The 23,380-nt window shown below is 39.5% G+C and overlaps 1 protein-coding gene across 4 annotated transcripts in view; it reads left to right on the forward strand.

Annotated features, from left to right (window-relative positions):
• The window catches only part of Shal (Potassium voltage-gated channel protein Shal), a 303,351-nt gene that overhangs the window by 223,773 nt on the left and 56,198 nt on the right, over positions 1-23,380 (forward strand). For all 4 annotated transcript variants that reach the window (XM_069306693.1, XM_069306694.1, XM_069306696.1 and 1 more), the window contains exons 2-3: positions 3,541-3,703; positions 10,142-10,330. In XM_069306693.1, the coding sequence (XP_069162794.1) occupies positions 3,541-3,703; positions 10,142-10,330 (352 nt within the window). The remainder of the gene's footprint in view (positions 1-3,540; positions 3,704-10,141; positions 10,331-23,380) is intronic.

Here is a 23,380-nt window from a genome sequence, read left to right on the forward strand (position 1 = left end):
ATATATATATATATATATATATGTTTATATATATATATATATATATATATATATATATATATATATATATATATATATATATATATATATATATATATGTATTTACATTATTGTAATAATAATAAAATTGTATACAACTTTTTTTTTATTTTCAATTTTATTTCATGCAATTCTTGCACAAAAATACATATCTGTTAATAATAATATTTGTAATTAATTAGCATTAAATTAAAAAAAAATTCTTAGTATTATTTCCGTAAACACAATTCTTTGTAATTTTGGACTTGCAACCAGTGCTTATACATTCCTGTTAGGTGCTTATACATTCCTGTTAGGTGCTTATACATTCCTGTTAGGTGCTTATACATTCCTGTTAGGCTAATATATCGAGGTACTCCACTCCCCCTCCCCCTCCCCCCCCCCAAAGTCGAAATTACTGAACCACTGACCTAAACTGACTAACTCCTGTGTACCTATTTATTGCTGGGTGAACAGCGACATTAGGTGACAAGAAATGCGCACAACATTGCCACTATTTTTTTTTTTACCATAATCTCCGACAGACGAACATCGTGTTTTTCAAATAATTTAATTTGTAAAAGTTTTATATCGACGATGTTAATAATAAATAAGGAATGTTGTTAATTTAATTGCTAATTAAAAACATATTAGCATTAATGGATTTATGCAAAATATTTTTTTTACTGGAAGTAACAGTTAAATATATAAAATTAAAATACTACAGAAGGTGTACTAAGTTTTACTGTCATTAAAGTGATGAAAAAAATATGTAGATTTGTGGGCGTGTATATTTGACAACATGCGCCATCTAGTAGCAGAATTTGACACTAAGTAATAACATTCACTTCACCCAAGTGCTATATAGTCGTGTTGGCTTTTGCGCTTTCCTCTGATAATCATTTCCTTCCCTCCTTACACTACATCTTATTTTCGTGAAGCTAATATATGTATGTCGTCTATATGACTGGTTTAAAAATAATTTACATCCATATTTGGCGATGAATTGAGTACTAGTGCCATCTAGGGGCAGAAAAGAACACTATCAACAGGGCTAACAGTAGCCAATACGGCGGGTTGTTTCACTGGAGGTCGTTTTCCCGCGCTCGCACTTCATTGGTTAAAACTGAGTTGACATTTATCACAACAACCAATCAGAGGAGAGGGATCAGCTGAACGCTCCGCCCACCTGGCTGTTCAGCTCATCACTCTTTATGACTTGCTACTTTGAATTGGATCTTTCCTAAATGGGATTTTTTCAGCCAACCGAACTCTCTATATTTAGCAGAAAATAATAGGATATGTATATGACTGTAGAAGAAACTCATTTTGAACATTTTAGTATGTATTAATACAAAAATGCATATTTATATATAAATTTTCATTATGAATAAAAACTTTTGTAACAGCTTATATTTATTTATATCACTCATATAATTAAGTCATTCGTTAATTGATGATAACATTGCATTTACTGAACGTGAATTGTTTACGTTCATAATACACTCTACAATACATAATACAATGTCACAATACAATGTTCATAATACAATGTCAGCGCTCATGATTTATTATTCAATTCGCCGAAGTGTTATTATAAAGAGTATTTACATTTAAGGAGAATAGTTGTTGGAATTAAATGCTAATTAGAAAAATGGCATTATCAGAGGTATATGTTGAACATAAATTACAAGTATTGCACAAAATAAACATTTGTGTAAAACTTCATCAAAAATTTAATTTTTCCATAACATTTTATCTCCCAATTTAAAAATATCATATAGTTGAAAATTTCCTATTTTAAATATAAATTGTAGTTGTAACAGCAAATCATAAACAGGAATAGTGTTTTGAACACCAAGTTTAGTGGGCGGAGGAAGCAGGCAGGTTCCTTCCTGTGATTGGCTCTTGTGGTGAATATCAACAAACAGTTTCTACCAATCAAATGCGAGCGCGGGAACTCAGTCTTCAGGACAACTCACCTTGTGGGCTGCTGTTGGCCTACTGACAGTGTCCTCTTCTGCCGCTAGGTGACACCAGCAGCAGGTATTACACAGTTCAGCATCACCTAATTCGCCTTAAGCATAGATATACAAGTATTGTGAAATCCGTCACATAAATTAAATTCTTATTTAAGCTTCACGCCATAAGATGAGTGAAGGAGTGACCGTCTTAGTAGCAAGTAGTGTCAGGCAATAGAATAGGAACTGCAGTTGTCGTAACCTATTATCAAATTTCCCTGTCGGACTGGACGGTAGAACGACAGTCTCGCTTCTTGCAGGTCGGCGTTCAATCCCGGACCGTCCAAGTGGTTGGGCACCATTCCTTTCGTTCGTCCAATCTCAAGTCCTTATCTCATTCAGGTGACGTAATGTCCTGATAATTACCATTATATAGTCCTGTCGTTTCTATCGGTGTCATCGAGCGTCTTCCTAATTTCCTTGTCAACCAGCAACAAAAGGGGCATATATATGTGCATGTGTATATATATATATATATATATATATATATATATATATATATATATATATATATATATATATATATATATATATATATATATATATATATATATATACATGGCCAACCTAAGCTTGGAATAATACAGTGATCCCGCGTCAATTATATTATTGATAAGTTATTCCATAAAGGAACAATCCTGTTTCCAAACCAGTATTTACAATGGACTTTCCTGAATTCGCTCTTCTTCAATTTATATCCATTGTTTTTGTGTTCTATGTTCTATATTTGATGTATGTGATATAGAGTATTCTATATATAAAGTATATATTGTATGCTGATATATTTAAATCTATTTTTATATCTTTTTTTGTTATGTCTTTTTATATATTTATATAGTTCAATCATGTCACCTTTTATTCCTAGTCTTTCTAAAGCATGTAAGTGAAGCCTTTTTGAATCTATCAATGACTCCAGGGTGGTAAGTTTATCATCTTTCTCTGTACATGTTCTCCTCCCTCCTCCACCCACTCTTATCTATCTTTTCCTATCTCCTCTCTCTCTCCCTTCCCCCTCTCCTTCGCTATCCAGTTATTTCCCCTCTCACTCTCTCTCTCTCTCTCTCTCTCTCTCTCTCTCTCTCTCTCTCTCTCTCTCTCTCTCTCTCTCTCTCTCTCTCTCTCTCTCTCTCTCTCTCTCTCTCTCTTCTTCTCTTCCCCTTTGATGACCAAACCATACACTAGAATATGAAGAGATGACGATGTTTCGGTCTGTCATGGACCATTATCAAGTCGATTGTCTCTTCCCTTCCTTTTCTCACTGTTCTCCCTCTCCACCTGTTTATCTCCCCTTCTCCTTCCCTACCTCTGTGTCTTTCTCGTGTCTGCCTCTGTGAGTCTGTCTATCTGGTCTGGCTCTGTTTTTTTTCTGCATCTCTTTCACTATATCAATGCGTTCGAATTTATTACATATAACAGATGCAGAAGAGGTGACTGAGACCTAAAGGGGCCAAAAATCCTGTTATATTCTTACCGAGATTGTTTTGGTGTTCTCGCCTGGCAGGTACGGCGACATGGTGCCCCACACGCCCACGGGGAAGATCGTTGGAGGCGTGTGCTCGCTCTCCGGGGTGTTGGTCATCGCGCTCCCCGTCCCTGTGATCGTGTCCAACTTCTCCAGAATTTACCACCAGAACCAACGGGCGGATAAAAGGAAAGCCCAGAAGGTAAATATATTACGAACAGGTGGTGTGATGTGTGTTGGAGGGGGGGGGGGAAGAGGGATTCTTAGCTTCACTGATGTTCTTATTTGTTCTTAGGTGGTCTGCCAGTGTGTTGAAAGGTCTTCTGGGTGTGTTCTTCATCTTGAGTCTGTCTTTTTGAATTCCTCCTAGCGGCAAAAAGGGTTAATCTTCGTTTTGACATCTGTGTCAAGTCGTAGATTAGCTGTGTCAGTGACTCAGATTTAGATTAGCTGACGTCAGCTGTGTCAGCGACTCGGCTGATGTCAGCACGCTACTCCCCTTTGAGTCAGCTCGTTCTTCCACTCCTCAAGCCCTCACTTGGGTGCTGAATAACTCGCCACGGTATATGTATATATATATATATATACATATATATATATATATATATATATATATATATATATATATATATATACATATATATATAAATATATATATATATATATATATATATATATATAAATATATATATATATATATATATATATATATATATATATATATATATATATATATATATATATATATATATATATATATATATATATATATATAGGAGCACAGATCCCTAACCCCTGTCTATATATGACAAACGAGCGGGTACATATGCTGGTTAGCATATATATACATATACATATATATATATATATATACGTTCTCGTATATATATATACGTTCTCGTATACATTTGCTAACCAGCATATATAAAAGTGCATTGTAAAAGGACTACAGTGACCTGTAGTTGTGTGGTCAATAGCTCACTGGACTATATGTCGTCTGACAGACTTCTAACGTTTGTGTTCTGAACAGCATTGTATAGATGAATGGTCATGCTTATGGAAGATAAAACACACTAAAGATCTCGTTCCATTCTGAGTCAGCTGGCTCTAGGTGACGCCAGCCTGGCCTCCTAACAGAACGTCGCATTTCGACGTATACTCTACCTATGGCCAAAAAATCGTCGTACTAGAAAATGGAGGCGGCTGGCGAAATTGATATACTGTCCCGTTTTCTGTTTTGGGTCCTCTGGTGGGTTAGGATAAGAGGCCCCTTTAGTACGTCGGTTTCTTGACGTTGGGAAACCTTAGGAGGACGGGCTGCTGGTACACGACGCACCCTCGTACCATACTGAGTCATGGTACGATTCATTCGGTCTCAGGTCCCAGTTAACCACGACTCTTAAATCACTCTCACAATGCGACCTATCCATTCCTCTGTTATTCATGCTCTATTCATCATCGCTGTCTTTCCCTAGGTCAAAAAAATTTGCATTTATCAACCTTAAACTTCATTATCCATTTTTGCTTGCCTTGCTCTGGATTTCCTTGAAATGCCTCGTCAGTCCGTCAGAGTCCACCTGTGAACTCGCTACACGCTCAATCTTTGCATCGTCCGTAAGCTTGCTGGCTGTAGTACAAACCCACCAAACACACCGAAACTACGACGTTGGTACAACGTTCGAGCAAGTTTTAACACCTCCTAACCAGTTATAACAACCAATATAGCAAATTGTAACAACGTTCTAATACGTCATAAACACGTTAAGCCAAGATGTAACAACTTTATTACAAGTTGTAACAAGCGGAAAATAGAGACAGTTTCGGTTTGTGTTTCCAGGGAAGGTCGTTGTTGAAAATTAGTTACAGTCGTGGCTGCAGTATAGAGCCCTGCAACACGCCTCTACTGACATCAATCGTCACTTAAACTTCACTCCTTGTAGCCCGACTCTATGCCCTGCAAACCATGCAATGGGGTTTAAGGTTGTTAAAACTCATCTTTCAAAAAATTATAGTATATAATCTACTATGGATGGAATGTAAACAAAAATATTGAATGGTGTATCTTCCAAAATTTATTATTTTTTTATTATTGGAACACTACAAATAGCTTGCTAAAATGTGGAACAATAACAATAAACTCATCTTAGCCTGTCATAGGCTTAGATTAGCCTTCCGAGGCCTAAATATGCAATCCCAATCCCAATAAATGTCACCCTAGGCCTAATTTAATACATAGACGTCTTTTCCTAGGCCTAAGAAAGTTCAGGTTTACTTGTTTTTTTCATTCTAGAGCCCTCAAAAATCATTATTAAACATTATCCCTTTTAGCTGGTGAAACAGTTGACTCTATTTCTATCGTCGGTCTCTATGGTCGATGGACCACGTCCATCGACCCTTTGGCGGGGGAAACCGTGTCGAAAACCTTGCTGGTGTCTCATACATCACGTTTGCTATTGTTTAAAAGAAAACACCTTAGCAATAAAATCCCAATAACGTGATATATTAGTTGAGAAAATCGTTGGATCAGGATGGAGATCGAGTCAGCCCCCTGAGAAACCTTTATCATAATGTGGTTCAGTGTTGGGGCACTAGTCTGGGTGTACCCAGGATGCTGCATGGGTTCGATCCCATGCAATCATTGTGGCAGGTTCCCCATCCTGACACAGTGACTTTTCTCACGTTTTCAGTTGTTGTCGGCGAGGAGTCACAATAACGTGGCTAAATTTTGTTGACCAGACCACATACTAGAAGGTGAAGGGACGACGACGTTTCTTTCCGTCCTGGACCATTCTCAAGTCGATTGTGACTTGAGAATGGTCCAGGACGGACCGAAACGTCGTCGTCCCTTCACCTTCTAGTGTGTGGTCTGGTCAACAGTTGTTGTCAATTGCCTCGGATATTTTTGAATGACAGGATAGTCAATTGGTGAGGCAGGAACGAGCACTTCTTAACCCGTCGGGTGACTTTCCAACTTGTAGTTTTCTAGGTGATTTCTGATAGATTCTGCAGTTATTGCTTCCAGGAACTTTCTCACAATCGATGTCAAGCTTAATGGTTGACAGATCACAGTAAGAGTGATATTTTCTCTCTTGACTTATGTGACCACGTTAATTACCCTCAAGGCTGTACAGGGAAACAATCTTTAAGATTGATATAATAAATAATCGCGTTAGATGGACCAATGAGCCCGTCCTTGCATTCTTTTAATTTAAGTCTATCAATCTGCTGAAGTAAATCCTTATTATTAATCTGCTTGTCATATAGTTTTTTTTTTTATCACCATCTACGTTTATCACTTCCGCGTTGGGTAAATGTTATTTTTACTTGTAAGAAATGTTTTTTTTTTAATTCATATTTTCCTCTCTTTTTTCAGTTTCTTTCTTCCTCATTATTCCCCATCATACCTTATCACGGTTGTTTTTTTTGGACAGGATTGTAATTTTGTTTTGTTTTGGGGCTGATTGTCCAGAACACAGAAAGGTGTTCTGTGTTCTTGAGTAATACATCAGCAGTCCTTTTTATTTGATAATAAATAATGAAGTCGGTTTTTTGGTTTAGGGACTGTTGGTTAACTCTATTTGAAATGACCTTTTTTGAGTAGTCTTTCTTCTGTTTATATTCAGTTCTTCCCAAGGGGCAGTGAATGAAGCCATTTTGGTTTCATTTTGATTACGAAGCCTACGTAATCTCCAGGAGATTACGTAGGGTAGACTCTGGGACATCTACCTTAGCAGTAGAGTTGTCACGGTAGACTCTGCTTAACATTAAATTGATATAGAATCCCTATTTACGTTCGCATATAGCGAATCCATTTCTATTTACGAACGTCCCTGTGGACACCACTATCACTATAATGTTGATAGATATAATGTTGAATAATTAACGTTGATGGTGGAGTCCTAACTTATCCAAACCTAACCTAACGAATAGGTCTCTTCTGTCCATTAGGTTAGGTTAGTTTAGGTTAGATTAAGTTTGTTTATAGATCACCTGTGGCGTAACCTATTGGGCACAATATCCAAGAATATCATTGAATCAACGTCGTTTCACCAATAAATCGACGGATATTGCGTGGATATTGAGTGGATATTGCACCCACTGGGGATGGATATACACACAAACTCGTTTGTCAGGTCTTAGACCCTACTCCCCGCTGTTGTTAGCGATAATAGTGTACAGGCACGACAAGCAGGGAGAGCATAGTGCTACAGAGGTATGGAGTGGGTCGGTTGCTCCATTACTAGCAACTGGAGAGTTGATAATTATTGATAATTAAAAGCCCCTTGATAATTATTGTACATCAGTGGGGCAATACATGCTTGAGAGACGTATAATCAACGCAGGATCAACGTATAATTAACGTTGATTCATTGTCACTTCAACGTCATTTGCACAGATGGAATGAATTAATTTCAACATTCTGCGTCACTCACTCTTGCCTGCGTCACTCACTCACTTTCACTTGTGTCATTCACACCTGCGTCAATCACTCCTACCTACGTTATTCATTAGTGTGTCACTGGAGACTTCTGTGTCAACCACTCTTGCGTCAATTACTCTTACTTGCTTCACTCACTAGTTCCTGCGTCCCTCTTACCTGTGTTCCTGTACCCTCTGGTACACCATGTGTACTTCTGTACCCTTTGGTACACAGCTTCCATGACCTCTATAGTACTGTAGCCTCGGCTGCAGATATACCATGTTTTTGTATTGCTGTATTCTCTAGTAGCCATGGCCACTGTACTGCTGTGCTATATATATATATATATATATATATATATATATATATATATATATATATATATATATATATATATATATATATATATATATATATATATATATATATATATATATATATATATATATATATATATAGATTGCACTTGTTTTTTCGTAAATATTTTTTATTGATTTCTATTTCTCCAATTTCGTGCTCAAATTTAATATTTTGTTTTTTTTAATTATTTTCTTGTCCTCCTGGGAGAGGAATCTCCATGGTAGGAACTTTAATAATAATGTATATAGTTTTATGTAACATATTTGTTTTAATATAAAGGAAAATATGAATATGTTGTGCAATATTATGCACTTAGTAGATGTTTAGTGGCCTATATTGTAATGAATTTTATTAATATTTAATGTTGTGGCCTTCAATTTAGTTCTGTGCAATATAATTGTAACAATGAAACATTTAAAGTCTAACTTCATTTGAAAATCTAGTGTTAAGATATGCAATTTTTATCCATCTTTTCTTCACAGTAATGACGACTTTTCAGAACACTAATCATATGTTCAGTGTAGTATAGTTTCATTGTCCCAATGATAACAGTGAATGTGGTGATGGTAAGTTACTCTATCACATGTAAACAAAGCATTTTCCTCCTTGCATATACACAAAAAGTGGTCGTAAGACCTGAGATGCTAGTTATTATTCCCTTCCAAGAACTCCACCAATCTTCACCTCCAAGATTTTCCCCCTTCCCAAATGCTAAATAGCAGCAGAGGTATTCAGGTGTGCTGTCTCCTGCTTTCTCAAAAAAATGGGTGGCAAACAATAAAGATATTTAGGTATTCTTCCGGCCCTAACTGACAGACTGACAACAAAGGTCTTGTTGATATATATCTCCCGCTTTTTCCCAAAAAGCCTCTGACTAACAACACAGGTGTTTAGGTGATATATATCTCTCCCGCTTTCTCCCCAAAAGCCAGACTAACAACACAGGTGTTTAGGTGATATATATCTCCCGCTTTCTCCCCAAAAGCCAGACTAGCAACACAGGTGTTTAGGTGATATATATCTCCCGCTTTCTCCCTAAAAGCCAGACTAACAACACAGGTGTTTAGGTGATATATATCTCCCGCTTTCTCCCCAAAAGCCAGACTAACAACACAGGTGTTTAGGTGATATATATCTCCCGCTTTCTCCCCAAAAGCCAGACTAACAACACAGGTGTTTAGGTGATATATATCTCCCGCTTTCTCCCGGCTTCGATCTGATGCACGAACAACAGCCACTGACAACACTCAACCTCTCTTTCCCAGCGCGCACAGGAACTACAGGCGAGTCTGACTAAATCAGGAGAAGATGGAGGAGGAGGAGGAGGTGGTGGAGACTATGTAGAACGGGATAATAAGAGAAGTAGAGGAGTAGGAGAAGGAGTAGCGTGATATAAGGTGGCACTCTATAGGTCTCTGGGACCAATCACACTACGACACGCTGCTGCATCGCTCTCTCACTCGCCTTGACTTATCGATGTTTTTTTGTGTATTTTTTTTGTATGTGTGTGTTGCCTCGCTTGCTTTGTTTTGAATGTGGATGTAAACAACAGCTGTTAGACATGCTGTGTATATGGTGACTGATCTCTCTCCTCTTCAGCTGCTGCAGCTCACAGCATATACTCTGAGGCAGACACTCATGGCTTAAAAGCACACACTTCGCCCTGCTAGTATAATTTTCTTCCAGCAATTCTGTAGCTTCTTAAAAAAAAAAATCAAACCACCTTCCCGTGACAGGATCGCAGCTAAGCTGTTTTAGGACTGTCATGCTAATGTTTGATTCTATAATATCTTTGACATTTTCAGTGAGAGGAGGGGAACTACGCTATTTAACTCAGTGTTTTACCTACCCCCGAAACAGAAGGCACGCTTAGCCCGCATCCGGATCGCTAAGGCGTCTTCTGGAGCGGCCTTTGTCACCAAGAAGAAGGCGGCGGAGGCGAGGCTGGCGGCGCAGGAGAGCGGCCTTGAGATGGACGAGTTTACCAAAGAAGAAGACATCTTCGAGATGCAGCATCATCACCTGCTCCGGTGTCTAGAGAAGACGACGGTCAGTTAATACTACAATCGCCATCCACTGCTTTTTAATCCGCTTGAATATTATTTTTTTTGCATGTTGGTTCGTACATATTAAGGATGGAATTGCTGCATTTTTTCTTGTATAGAAAGGGGGGGGGGGGTGATTCTCACCTCGAAAGGAAAAAAAAGGTACTTGTTAGTGGGGATATAAACAGCGTGGGTAAACAATGCAAGAAAGAGTATACTCGGTGAACAAAATCTACCAAAATCTACGTTATAATCTACCAAAATCTTTGAGAGGAGTAATTAACATTTGATTTGCTAACTAAAAAAAATACTTGCCATGTTTATGAAAAGTATTATTCGCCAAAATTTCGTCTCTCAAATAAATTCAATTTAAATAATTCCCAATTACGTAATTAACGTCTCTAAATATATATTTATATTTTTATTTTGAAACGAATCATCTGACCTGTAGCAGCAACAGTTACGATAGATTCTCTGGATAGCCACAGATTGACTAATCTTTGATTGATTTGATTGATTCATTGATTTGAAAACACGTTCTTGAAGACAAAAGCTTCCTTACGGGTGAGCTAAACTGAAATACTAATCAAGGAGAGTGATAATAGCTATAAGCAATATAATTAATGCTGACAGCTCGGTTATTAAATCTGTCAGTGACATGATGAGAGCTGTCAATACCATGATGAGATCTGTCAGTACCATGATGAGATCTGTCAGTGCCATAATGAGATCTGTCAGTACCATGATGAGATCTGTCAGTACCATGATGAGATCTGTCAGTACCATGATGAGATCTGTCAGTACCATGATGAGATCTGTCAGTACCATGATGAGATCTGTCAGTACCATGATGAGATCTGTCAGTACCATGATGAGATCTGTCAGTACCATGATGAGATCTGTCAGTACCATGATGAGATCTGTCAGTACCAAGATGAGAGCTGTCAGTACAATGATGAGATCTGTCAATACCAACAAATCAATCACGCTTTTAAAATTTCGACTTACTCAAAGAATTATTTAACACATTTCCCTTCTGTTTATATGTCTATGTTCTTGTTATGTTGTTCTGTGGCTTAGGAGAACAACCAAACATTGAAGAACACGCTGCCCCATATTTGAATAAACATGTATTTTAAATATTTAGAATTTATTTTATAAATTGTTGGTTGTAAAAGGCTTTCATTAGACAACTTCACTTTCAATTATGAAGGAATTAATTTTGGAAATATAATCATCAAAAAATCACTTTTATTCTTAAACCTAATTTGATTTTGAAGAGATACGATTCTGTTTATACAATTAAGACGATTTTAGGAGCAAAACCATTTGTTCTGTCTCTTGAAAAACTATTCCATAGTTGATTTAAGCAAATTGAACCTGACTTTTGGATGCTAAAGTTATCATTTCAAAGACCATTCACTCATGGTTATTTTAGTGGTCAATAATGTGGTACATATATTGACCGCCTCTACCGGTCAATAGGCACCCAACCCCGGGGGGTTCTACAACGGTTGTATTGCTCACTCGCTATCCGGTTTTGTACGTGTTGTATGAGGGGTTATAGGCATTGTTGTTGTATTTTGTATTTGGGCCCAAGACTGACGAGTTAAGACTCGTAAAAACAAAAACGTTTTTACTGGCGTATCGTAGATTCTTCGTAGATTCATCGTAGATTCATCGTAGATTCGTCGTAGATTCATCGTAGTTTTATAGTAGATTCATCGTAGATTCGTCTTAAAGACAACACAACGTTAACAAACAAAAAAGATGTATCCGACGTATATCTACTTAGGGAAATAAATATATTATTATTATATTTATAAATATAAATATATTACTACTTAATAAATATATTATTTATTTCTTATATTTATACTTTTAATATTACCACTGAAAGTGTTCAACTAAGCTAAAGGAAAGTTTTTGATAATTGTTTCTAGTTTGAGAGGAGTGATGCTGCTTCGTCTGACGACCAGGTAACGCAGGAATTATCGTACTCTCTCTCTCTCTTTCTCTCTCTCTCTCTTTTTCTCTTTCTGTCTCACCTCAGCGTGCTTGAGCGCACATTAGAGCCCAACATAAGTGCCCCTTCAGGCAGCGCTTGTCCTCACTGCTGTATGGTAGCACCACCTCCCTTCCCCCCCTTCTCTGAGAAGGACCAAAAAATGCTTAATCCGCCATTATTTTGACTTTGTAAGCGGGATACATAAATCCCGTTCCAGAGGATTACTTGACAAAACTGTATTGTTGGGTATTATTAGTGTTGAGAATCCCACACACACACACACACACACACACACACACACACACACACACACACACACACACACACACACACACACACACACACACACACACACACACACACACACACACACACACACACAACGTCCTCCGCCGCGTAGTTTTGACTGTTTTAACGGTGTTAGAACGGTGCTCGAGGCAGGGATAATGCCGTTGTGGGCATTGCGGTGGTCAAAGGTGCATTTAGAGGTGGAATTAGTGCTAACGTAGAGCGTTTGTTCTAACGTTCGCGAGAGGAGTTAGTGCACTTTCCTAGGTGTAGTACCGGCTGAGTGGGGTCATTCAGGGATGATAGTGACAGGTGGACCTCTCTTTTTCTGCCTTTTACAAAGCTTTTTTTTTATATTTTTCTTTCGATTCCACTCTTGTTTAGTTTCCCCCCCTTGGCGAACTCCGTTTTCTTGTCCTCTTTCCACCACCCCTATTCCCTTTTATCTCCCATATCTTCTTCTTTTCCTACACTCTGACTTTCCCGTCTATTTTCTCTCTCTCTCTCTCTCTCTCTCTCTCTCTCTCTCTCTCTCTCTCTCTCTCTCTCTCTCTCTCTCTCTCTCTCTCTCTCTCTCTCTCTCTCTCTCTCTCTCTCTCTCTCTCTCTCTCTCTCTCTCTCTCTCTCTCTCACACCACCAGACATTAACCACCATCACTCTAAGTGGTAAGAGCCGAAAAAGGATTAATCATGGTTCCTAATGGCTATATTTCAATGACTATTTGAGAGGGGGAATTATCAAAGAAAAAACGCCAAGCCATTACGACTATATAACACTGGGAAGGGATCAGGATAAGGATTTGGGATTGGGGGGGGGGAAGGAATGGTGGCCCAACCACTTGTGGACGGTCGGGGATTGAACGCCGACCTGCATGAAGCGAGGCCGTCGCTCTACCGACCAGCCCAAGTGGTTGGGGATTTAGATGTAGCCGTAGTTGGAATAGTAGAATTTACAGTAGTATTAGTTGCAGAGATAATAGTAATTGTGGTAGCTGATGTGGTAGTTTAAGTAGGGTTGTTGTTGTTGTCGTTAATTAACGTAGTTTTATACAGAGCTGTATGAACAGTTGTGTGGTTGAGGGGTATAGTGGTAGCATTAACTGGTGTGTATTTGTAGTAGTTGGTTGTAATAATTGTAGTAGAGGTAGTAAGAGCAACAACAAGTGGTTGTGGTGACGAACGTCGCGAAAACGTCGCCAAAACGTCGCTGTATTTCCTATAATGTATCCACTGAAGCTTTTTATTTTTAAATATTACGGGGGAATGCCACAGTGGACTACAGCGCGTCTGGGAACACTCACTCGCACGGGTTCGAAACCCCTCAATCAAGGCCCAATGTGGATTTGTTCTTGAATAAATCACGTTATTGTAATTTCTCTGTGAATTACGAGGAATAATATATTTTAATTTTATACTTAATTTTATTTTTCGGGGGAGCAATATAGAGCTACAGATATCTACGGATATCGACTCCGTAGATATCATATCTACGGATATCGACTCCGTAGATATCATAATTACCTTTTATCTACTCATTATATGTTACGAAGGATTTATTAACCATTATTTATTGCGTGGGGAAGTTAATTAACCTTGGCCAACAGGACAATTGTTTGATTTTAAATTAATGAAAAGTTACAGGTAAGTTTTTGTTTGTTGAAAGTTGTTTAGGTCAGATATACCGAGTGCTGTTGCTTGGAAGGTGGTAGACGCGGCTTCCTTGTTTACGGTGTATCTACTCCTATAAGTAGTCTCCTGAGACTCGTAGAGACTTACTACTACCTCTGCTACTACTACTCCTTTTGTGTGTAGGTTATTGATGTTCTATAATGTGTGTGTGTTTGTACTCACCTAATTGTACTCACCTAATTGTGCTTGCGGGGGTTGAGCTCTGGCTCTTTGGTCCCGCCTCTCAGCCGTCAATCAACAGGTGAGAGATGTGTGTGTGTGTGTGTGTGTGTGTGTGTGTGCGTGTGTGTGTGTGTGTGTGTGTGTGTGTGTGTGTGTGTGTGTGTGTGTGTGTGTGTGTGTGTGTGTGTGTGTGTGTGTGTGTGTGTGTATATTTACTATTTGTGTCTGCTGAATCGAGCTATTAGCTCTTGGATCCCGCCTTTCTAACCAATCTATTTTCCTCTGTTATATCTGCTACATATAATTCTTTCTAATGCACCACACACACACACACATCCACTGGAAGCAGCCAGTAGCAGCTGTCTAACTCCCAGGTACCTATTTACTGCTAGGTGAACAGGTCAATCAGGGTGTAAGGAACTCCCCGTTTGTTTCCGCATCCGCCGGGAAACGAACTCGGGACTACGATCCCCAAGCGCTGTCCACTCAGCCATGAAGCCCCCCCGTGTGTGTACTCACCTATTTGTGCCTGCAGGATCGAACCTTGACTCTTGGATCCCGCCTTTCTAGCATTCTGTTGTTTATTGCAATGACTCCGGTCCTATTTCCCTATCATATCAGTAGTTTTTGTGTGAGTGTGTATGTGTGTGTGTGTGTGTGTGTGTGTGTGTGTGTGTGTGTGTGTGTGTGTGTGTGTGTGTGTGTGTGTGTGTGTGTGTAGTCACCTATAGTTGTAATCATCTAGTTGTGCTTACGAGGGTTGAGCTCCGGCTCTTCGGTCCCGCCTCTCAACTGATACTCAATAATACAGCGATTATTTCTGGCATTATAGGGAAATTAAATCTACCCATCGTCATTTTCGCATTGTATTTTGATCACCTTGTAGCAAAACTCCGTCTATCTTTGCCTGGTATAACCATTCCCAATATACACACAGAAATCACAATAGCGTGATATATCAAATGAACAAATCCACAAGGGCCTTGATGAGTATTCGAACCTACTCACGGGATGTTCCTAGACGTTTGACTCAGGCCCGTCTGGGAAAATCCCGTCCGTAGGTTCGAATCCTTATCAAACCTCTTGTAGATTTGTTCATTACCTTTCCCTCTCTAAATCCATGTTGCCTTTGCGTTCCGTAGGTTAATCCTCGCCAGGTGTTCAATTACTCTCATCCTGAGTGTATACTCACTCTAGCACTTGCTGTGGATTACTTGTCAGTGAGAAGTAATCCTTATTACTTGTCACTGTCAATTGGATTACTTGACAGTGACAGTGGTCATATATTTAGTGTCTCCTGACTGGCCCTTTATTCTCTAATATTTCCACTACGTTTATCTTTTCCAGAATTCTCGGAGATAATCTATCGCGAGGATTTTATTAAATTATTTTTGTTAGGGGGATGATACAATACTGTATTACCTCTTTCAGTAACCGGTATTAATTCCGGTCGTAATTTATGATAATGTAGACTAGTTTCACTAGATTTTTCTTTCTTTACTTCATCTAGAGTGACTGATAAGTGTGTGTGTGTGTGTGTGTGTGTGTGTGTGTGTGTGTGTGTGTGTGTGTGTGTGTGTGTGTGTGTGTGTTGTTCTACTACAGGTCATTATTCATTAGAGTAATACATCGAGTAAGTCAAACTACTCTTCCTAATAGGAAGATTGATGAACTCCTCTCCAAACATTGTTTCGTGTTTAATGGGGCCATTTTCCATGGTAGGAAGGAAGCTTGCCGCTTGATAGCTGATGCAAATGAACGCTTATGTAGAGTTGAACGCTAGTTGAGTTGCTAGTTGTTCTTCCAATCTAGTTGCTTGCTGAATATATAGTCGATTGGCTATTTGGTATTACGTGTTAATCACCTGAATTGTTACATAAGCTATTTGGCTATTTCAACTGCTGATGAGATCTGCTGACTAGCTTTCTAGCTGGCTTTGCTGACAGGCTGTCTGATAAAGTGAATGACTAGCTTGCTATTTAGATTTTCTACTGATAGAAGGCTAAACTGCTATGTAACTTAATGATAGTCGTATATCACGCTTGTGAACTATTGAAATAGCCAAATAGTTGGCTAGCGTGATACTACAGTATTTGCTGAATTCCTTGGTCCCTCTGTCTTGCGGAATGACAAGATATCTTATAGATAGCTGGAATTTGAGCTGGTTATATAACTATAGCCAATTATAGCACTTTAGTCATGGTGACGAAGCGCCTAGGAAGTAAAGCAGCCTATTGGTGTTAATTCGCTAGCTGTCTTGGGTTCAATTTAAAAAATGTTGGTGAATGACTTACTGATTACGGCTGCTATCTTGACAGGTGGGTCATTATATAGCAGGCGTTGCTGCTGAGTAAAGAGGCGTTGGCTGAGTGTATTATTAATCATGTGGGGATGAATCAGCCCACCTGTTGTTAGTAATGTTTTAAATCATAAGGAGCTATCGAGTCACCCTTTGAAAAGATGGCGGGTGTACGAGCAAGGACCTCAAGCAGTCGCCCGGTTGTTCTAAAGTTTATTAATGAGGTGACAGTCCTACACACAAACACACACACATACACACACACACACACACACACACACACACACACACACACACACACACACACACACACACACACACACACACACACACACACACACACGCACACCATGATGTGATGTGATGTGGTGGAGGCTGACTCCATACACAGTTGCAAATGTAGATATGATAGAGCCCAGTAGGCTCAGGAATCTGTACACCAGTTGATGGACAGTTGAGAGGCGGGACCAAAGAGCCAGAGCTTAATCCCGCAAGCACAATTAGGTGAGTACACATGCAGTAGACATAATAGAGGAAAAATCAATTAGTTAGAAAGGCGGGGGTCCAAGAGTTAATAGCTCGATTCTGCAGATACAAATAGTACGTACAAATAGTGTCATTAACACCCAATCCCTGCAAAGTATTAGAGAAAGAGATTAGCAAAGAAAGGGGTGTTGTCTCATAGCTGATCATCAGGTATTTAATGAAGAGACAATCATGCCTAACAAATTGATTGGAGTTTTATGATGAAATGACATTAATAAAAGAGAAGAGAAAATGGTGGGCTGACTGCTTTTCTTAATTGTCAGAAAGTGTTTGACAGACCTCATAAATGGCTTCAAAATAAACTTGTAACCCATGCTGCCTAACTGCACAAGTGTTGGGATGGATGAGAGGATACCTGTCTGGTAAGAAATAGAGGGTTACAATGAGAGGAGAGGAGTCGGAGAAGACGAGAGACGTTACAAGTAGCATGCATTGTTTACAGAAGATTCACACGTCTAAGGGAAAATCTGGAAACGCAGACGACTGCAGGAGACAACAGGAAGATCTAGATGGGTCTTTCCATGGTAGGAAATGGTAGATTGAGATTCTTTATTCAGGTGAAGGTACATCCATTGAGTTACTACATCCATTGACTATATCTGGTAGTCTGAACTACCAGATCATGGTAGTCTTATCCCAGTGGTGGTCAGACAGATGGTTACTTGACTTTAACTATGCCACATGCTTGGAGAGAACGTACTGTAAGGCAAACCGGCTACACAAAAGAAACAAGTGACACGGAGAGAATGATAAGGAAGTATGTGAAGTGCTCAATGATAGATTCCACGAAGTTTACAAGTAGACACCTGACCTGCCCCTAGGAACATATGCGAGGTCTCAGCTAGAAAACACCTCCGGGTGAAAGTCTTTTATAATCGTAACCACTGAAGAGACTAGCAAACAACGGAAGAAGCTTCTTCTGATGAACTCAACAGGCACAAACAAAACTTTCCCCATGAACAACGAAACGACTCTTTGATGACCAAACCTCACATCAGGAAGTGGAGAAACGACAAGGTTCGTCCTGGACCATTAGCAAGTCGTGTGAGAGGTACCCATATAAAATCGAAACAACAACTTGATATGGGTACCACTGAGGGGAATGTCCCTGTTGACTTGCGCCTTAAGGAACAGGAATGCAAGCAACAGGAATGCTTCCAAAAGGAATGCTTGCAACAGTAATGCTTAAGGTAACTTTCGGGTAAAACTTCGTGCTAAATACTACATATTTGACAGTGTGGAAGCAAGCTGCCTCCCTTGGATGTAACAGTATCGGAGAGGAATGGGGGCGTTCACCGTTTAGTCTACGCAAACGGAACTAACTTACTCTTGAGGTCTATATCAACCGTGCTCTGTCACACAACCCAAGAAGGGAGCAGGTTGATGAGAAACTCGACAGAATGAGGCAAATCCTGGTAAACATCGGGTGTGCTAATGGACGTTCCTAAGTGAAACTGGCTCCTGATAGTTGGGTGAAAGTGTTTGATATGAAGTGCTTCGGCTATGTCTAATCTCCTACTGTCGTTGTAGTGTTGATTATTTCGGTGTTGTCCATCAGCATATCTCTGGTTATAGTCTGGTTTTGAGTTGAGATGATGTGAGCTTTGATAGAGCCTTGTTGACCAGACCACACACTAGAAGGTGAAGGGACGACGACGACGTTTCGGTCCGTCCTGGATCATTCTCAAGTCGATTGTCCAGGACGGACCGAAACGTCGTCGTCGTCCCTTCATCTTCTAGTGTGTGGTCGGGTCAACATACTTCAGCCACGTTATTGTGACTCATCGCCTGCGTAAAGTCTTGTTGTTTGTCCATTGTTTCGCCTTGAAAGAGATGTTGCAGCCTTGCTTATATAAGAAAGTGAGAAGAACATAAGAATTACTGAATTCGGCAGATGGGCAATTGATTCATACGTGACAGCTTGCTTTTTATCCACCCAAACTCATTCATTTATATGTCTAACTTACGCCTGAAACACTTAAGTGACTCACGTCTATTATGTTACCCGGAAGAGACTTTACCAAACCAGTATTTATCCATGTTTTTCCTAAATCCAAACTTATCCAATTTATTAGATAAATAAATTGGATAAGTGTTCTATTTTGTGTTGATATATTTCGTTACCTTATTATACCCCCCTTCTTGTGCCCATTCATCCACCTTGAGGTTACCTTGAGGTGCTTCCGGGGCTTAGCGTCCCCGCGGCCCGGTCGTCGACCAGGCCTCCTGGTTGCCGGACTGATCAACAAGGCTGTTGGACGCGGCTGCTCGCAGCCTGACGTATGAGTCACAGCCTGGTTGATCACGTATCCTTTGGAGGTGCACATCCACTAACTCTTCAATTTCCTAGAAAATGTAAATAAATCCTTCTCATTCTCTCTTCATTTGCAAGGTTTCCAATTCCTGGGATTAGCGTTGTCATCCTTCGCTGAGCACGTTCAAGTGAATTTATATTCATTTTATAGTATAGTGACTAAACATTAACCACGTAATCTAAATGGGGCTTAACAAGAGCAAAATAAAGCTGAGGAATAACGCCAGGGGCTTTATTGCTAGACAACAGAGCACAAATAGTGTAGATGAACTCACAACTTGAGTCAAGCAGTGGAACTCAAGATATGAGTCAATTTGTTCATTCATCTCCATGAGAAATACCAAACATTTAGTATGCTAGACACTTCGAGAAATAAATATCAGTGTCCTAGTTGTCTTATTTTAAATTTTAATATATTGATTTTTTTGGCAATATATTTCATCTAATTATTCTCAATTTCAACACCATCCAGCTTATAGTTTGTAACTATATCATCATTAACTATCCTCAGAGCCTTACATTTGTCAGCATTAAACTGCAACTGGCAATCTTTTACGCCATTTTAAAATCTTGTCTAAATCGTCTTGAAGTGATTTGGAATCTTCTTCTGAACCTATTTCAGTGGCCAATTTTCGAATCCCCTGCCAATTTGCAAATATTGCTGCTCAATCTTGAATATATATATATATATATATATATATATATATATATATATATATATATATATATATATATATATATATATATATATATATGTATAATAAAGAGGTAAAACTGGTGCGCTCGGTTGATGAGGAGACCTCGGTAGGTCTGGTGAGATCTAGGTCTGAGCGCAGGCCAGGAAAGCTTAGACGTTATTTAAGGTGGGTCTTTTTTCTTATACAAGTTTGGTCTCCATTCTATCCCTCTTCTTTATCCCTCTCTGCCCACATCTTTCCCTTCCGTCTCTTTAATCTCATCTCCCCCCCTCCCCATCTTTTTTCTTTTTCTTCTACCCTCTTTCCGATTCCCTTCCCCCCCTCCCTCTCTCCTCTAACCTCGAACAGCTGCCCCAGGGTCTCTTCTACCCCCTCTTTCCTCTCTTTCTTCCCTGTCTTCTCCATTCTCACCCCCATCTCCTCCATTTCCCCTTCGTCTCTCCCTTCGTCCCTCCCTTATCGCCCTGCCCTTTCTCCTCTTCCCCCATTCTCTCAGAAATTTTATGATTTAGAAACTCTAAATCAAATGAATTGTTTTCTTACATTCTATATTCATTTCCTTTTTCTCTTTTTCTTTTCGGGAGGGACTGAAGGAGAAGGGAAAAGGGCGGAGGAAAATAGAATGGGATGTAAAGAGGGTGAAAAAATGAAGGTGGGGAGAGAGAGAGAGAGAGAGAGAGAGAGAGAGAGAGAGAGAGAGAGAGAGAGAGAGAGAGAGAGAGAGAGAGAGAGAGAGAGAGAGAGAGAGAGAGAGAGAGAGAGAGAGAGAGAGAGAGACAAGCAGACAGTCACCCGGGCACCGCTGGATAACCTGTCTATCTATAAATGTCTGTCAGTTTATTTGACTGTCGATGGTTGGAAGGCTTAGACGCTTTGGGCTAGCCTCTCGAAATTTTGCTCGGTGACTGGTTATGTTATGACCGTCTCATTAGGGGTTATAGAGTCCTTTATGGTGATGAAGACAATGTGTGTGTTGTGGAAATGGATACAGTGTTTACCTAACAGTGTCTTCAGGGAATATGAGGTTTGGTTCTTCATACTCAGTTTATTAGCCGTGTTGTACCTGTTGCAATACAATGTAACTATTTTACGTTGAAATTTGTTTGTCAAATCTGGGTTTAAAGTTATGGATGGAGGTGGCTTCCACAACTTCTTGTGCATTCCACTTGTTGACCCGGCCGTACAGGGTATACGAGTATTTCTTGACATTCCTTCGGCTCAGTTGTGTTTCCAGCTTCCACCTGCGTCCTCTTGTCATACTTTCTCTCAGTTTGAAGAGGCTGTCCTCGTCCATATTATCTATTACCCCCTCATTATTTTGCATGTGGTGATCATATCTCCTTCTGTTCTTTCTATCATATACGGTTGGAAGATTTAATTCCAATAGTCTATTCTTGTAGCTCACTATTTTTAGTTCTGGAACCAGTCTTGTTGCAAACCTTTGTTCTTTTTATGTTTTGGACTTATGGTTCACAAGGTGCAGATTCCATAGCGGTGCTGCGAATTCCAATATTGGTCTAAGAAATGTTGTAAAGATTACGTTGAAGGTGTCTTGATTTAGGTTTATAAACCATGTTCTAATATATGCCAGCATCACATATACTACTGGTGTTATCCTGTTTATGTGTCTCTGATGTTAGTGTTGGAATTATATCCACTCATAAATCTTTCTCTCTTTCTGATTCCTGTAGTTGCCTTCCCCTTATGGTGTAGATGCCTCCTGGTCTCCTCTCTCCCTTTCCCATTTTCATTATCTTCCTCATATTTGGATTAAATTCCAGCCCCGTTTCTGGAGTTTGTTAAAGTCCTCCTGTAACTTCCTGCAGTCTTCCTCTATTTTTACATTTATCATTAGCTCTGTACCATCTACAAACATTGGCATCTACGCGTTCACTCTCTCAGATAGGCGGTTCACATAAATTAGGAACAGCAGCGGTCCCAGAACGGAGTCTTGTGGGGACCCCATTTGATACATTAATCCAGCTTGAAATTTCGTCGGTGACTGTGACTCTTTGTTTTCTGTCCTTCAGGTATACTCCCTTATCCAGGTCAACATTTTCTCAATTATTCCAGCCTGTTTCTCTATATTGTCTACTAGTCTTTCAGGCTTAGGGCTAGCCTCACTTACGCACATGAAGCATGTGGAGTAGGGGCGTGTCATAGGCCAATCGAAGTTGGTTACAGTGCCTCACTTTAGGAAATATTATCCTCTGAACACTCTCCTACCGTGTGATTTTCATGATGTCATTTCTGACATATTAGCTGTGTTGACCTATTCGGCAGATTAAGTATTTCTATATGTAAGTCTAGGGAAGAGACCTAAGCGTAGGCGGATGACCCACACATATATATATATATATATATATATATATATATATATATATATATATATATATATATATATATATATATATATATATACAACTTTAGAACACTTTCCCACCAGGAGACTCGAACCCTAGCCAGCACAGAAGCCTTCCAGCAACTGGCATAACAGGTACGCCTTAACCCACTCCAGCAATATTTTTTTTTTCTCTCTCTCTCTCTCTCTCTCTCTCTCTCTCTCTCACTCTCTCTCTCTCTCTCTCTCTCTCTCTCTCTCTCTCTCTCTCCAACCAACGTCTCCACCCAATGGTCATTGACCCCTTCTTCCAGAGAGAGAGAGAGAGAGAGAGAGAGAGAGAGAGAGAGAGAGAGAGAGAGAGAGAGAGAGAGAGCGACAGACAGACAGAGAGAGAGAGAGAGAGAGAGAGAGAGAGAGAGAGAGAGAGAGAGAGAGAGAGAGAGAGAGAGAGAGAGAGAGAGAGAGAGAGAGAGAGAGACCAAACCAAGGAGCAATGAATTATTTACACATTAAACCAGGTACCACATATTAACCTAACCTCCCATATACGTTTCTCCACAACTTTCTGGTTCTATACGCAAAGAACATTCATATATATAACATTGAACTAAGAAGTACTTGAGAATTAAATCATCTTATTTCTGCCAATATTACAGGCCCCAACGGCTGAGTGAAACTTGAACAGGCTAGATAAAATACTGGGAAG

Source organism: Procambarus clarkii, chromosome 58 (genome assembly GCF_040958095.1).
Source record: "Procambarus clarkii isolate CNS0578487 chromosome 58, FALCON_Pclarkii_2.0, whole genome shotgun sequence".
Classification (NCBI taxonomy): Eukaryota; Metazoa; Arthropoda; class Malacostraca; order Decapoda; family Cambaridae; genus Procambarus; species Procambarus clarkii.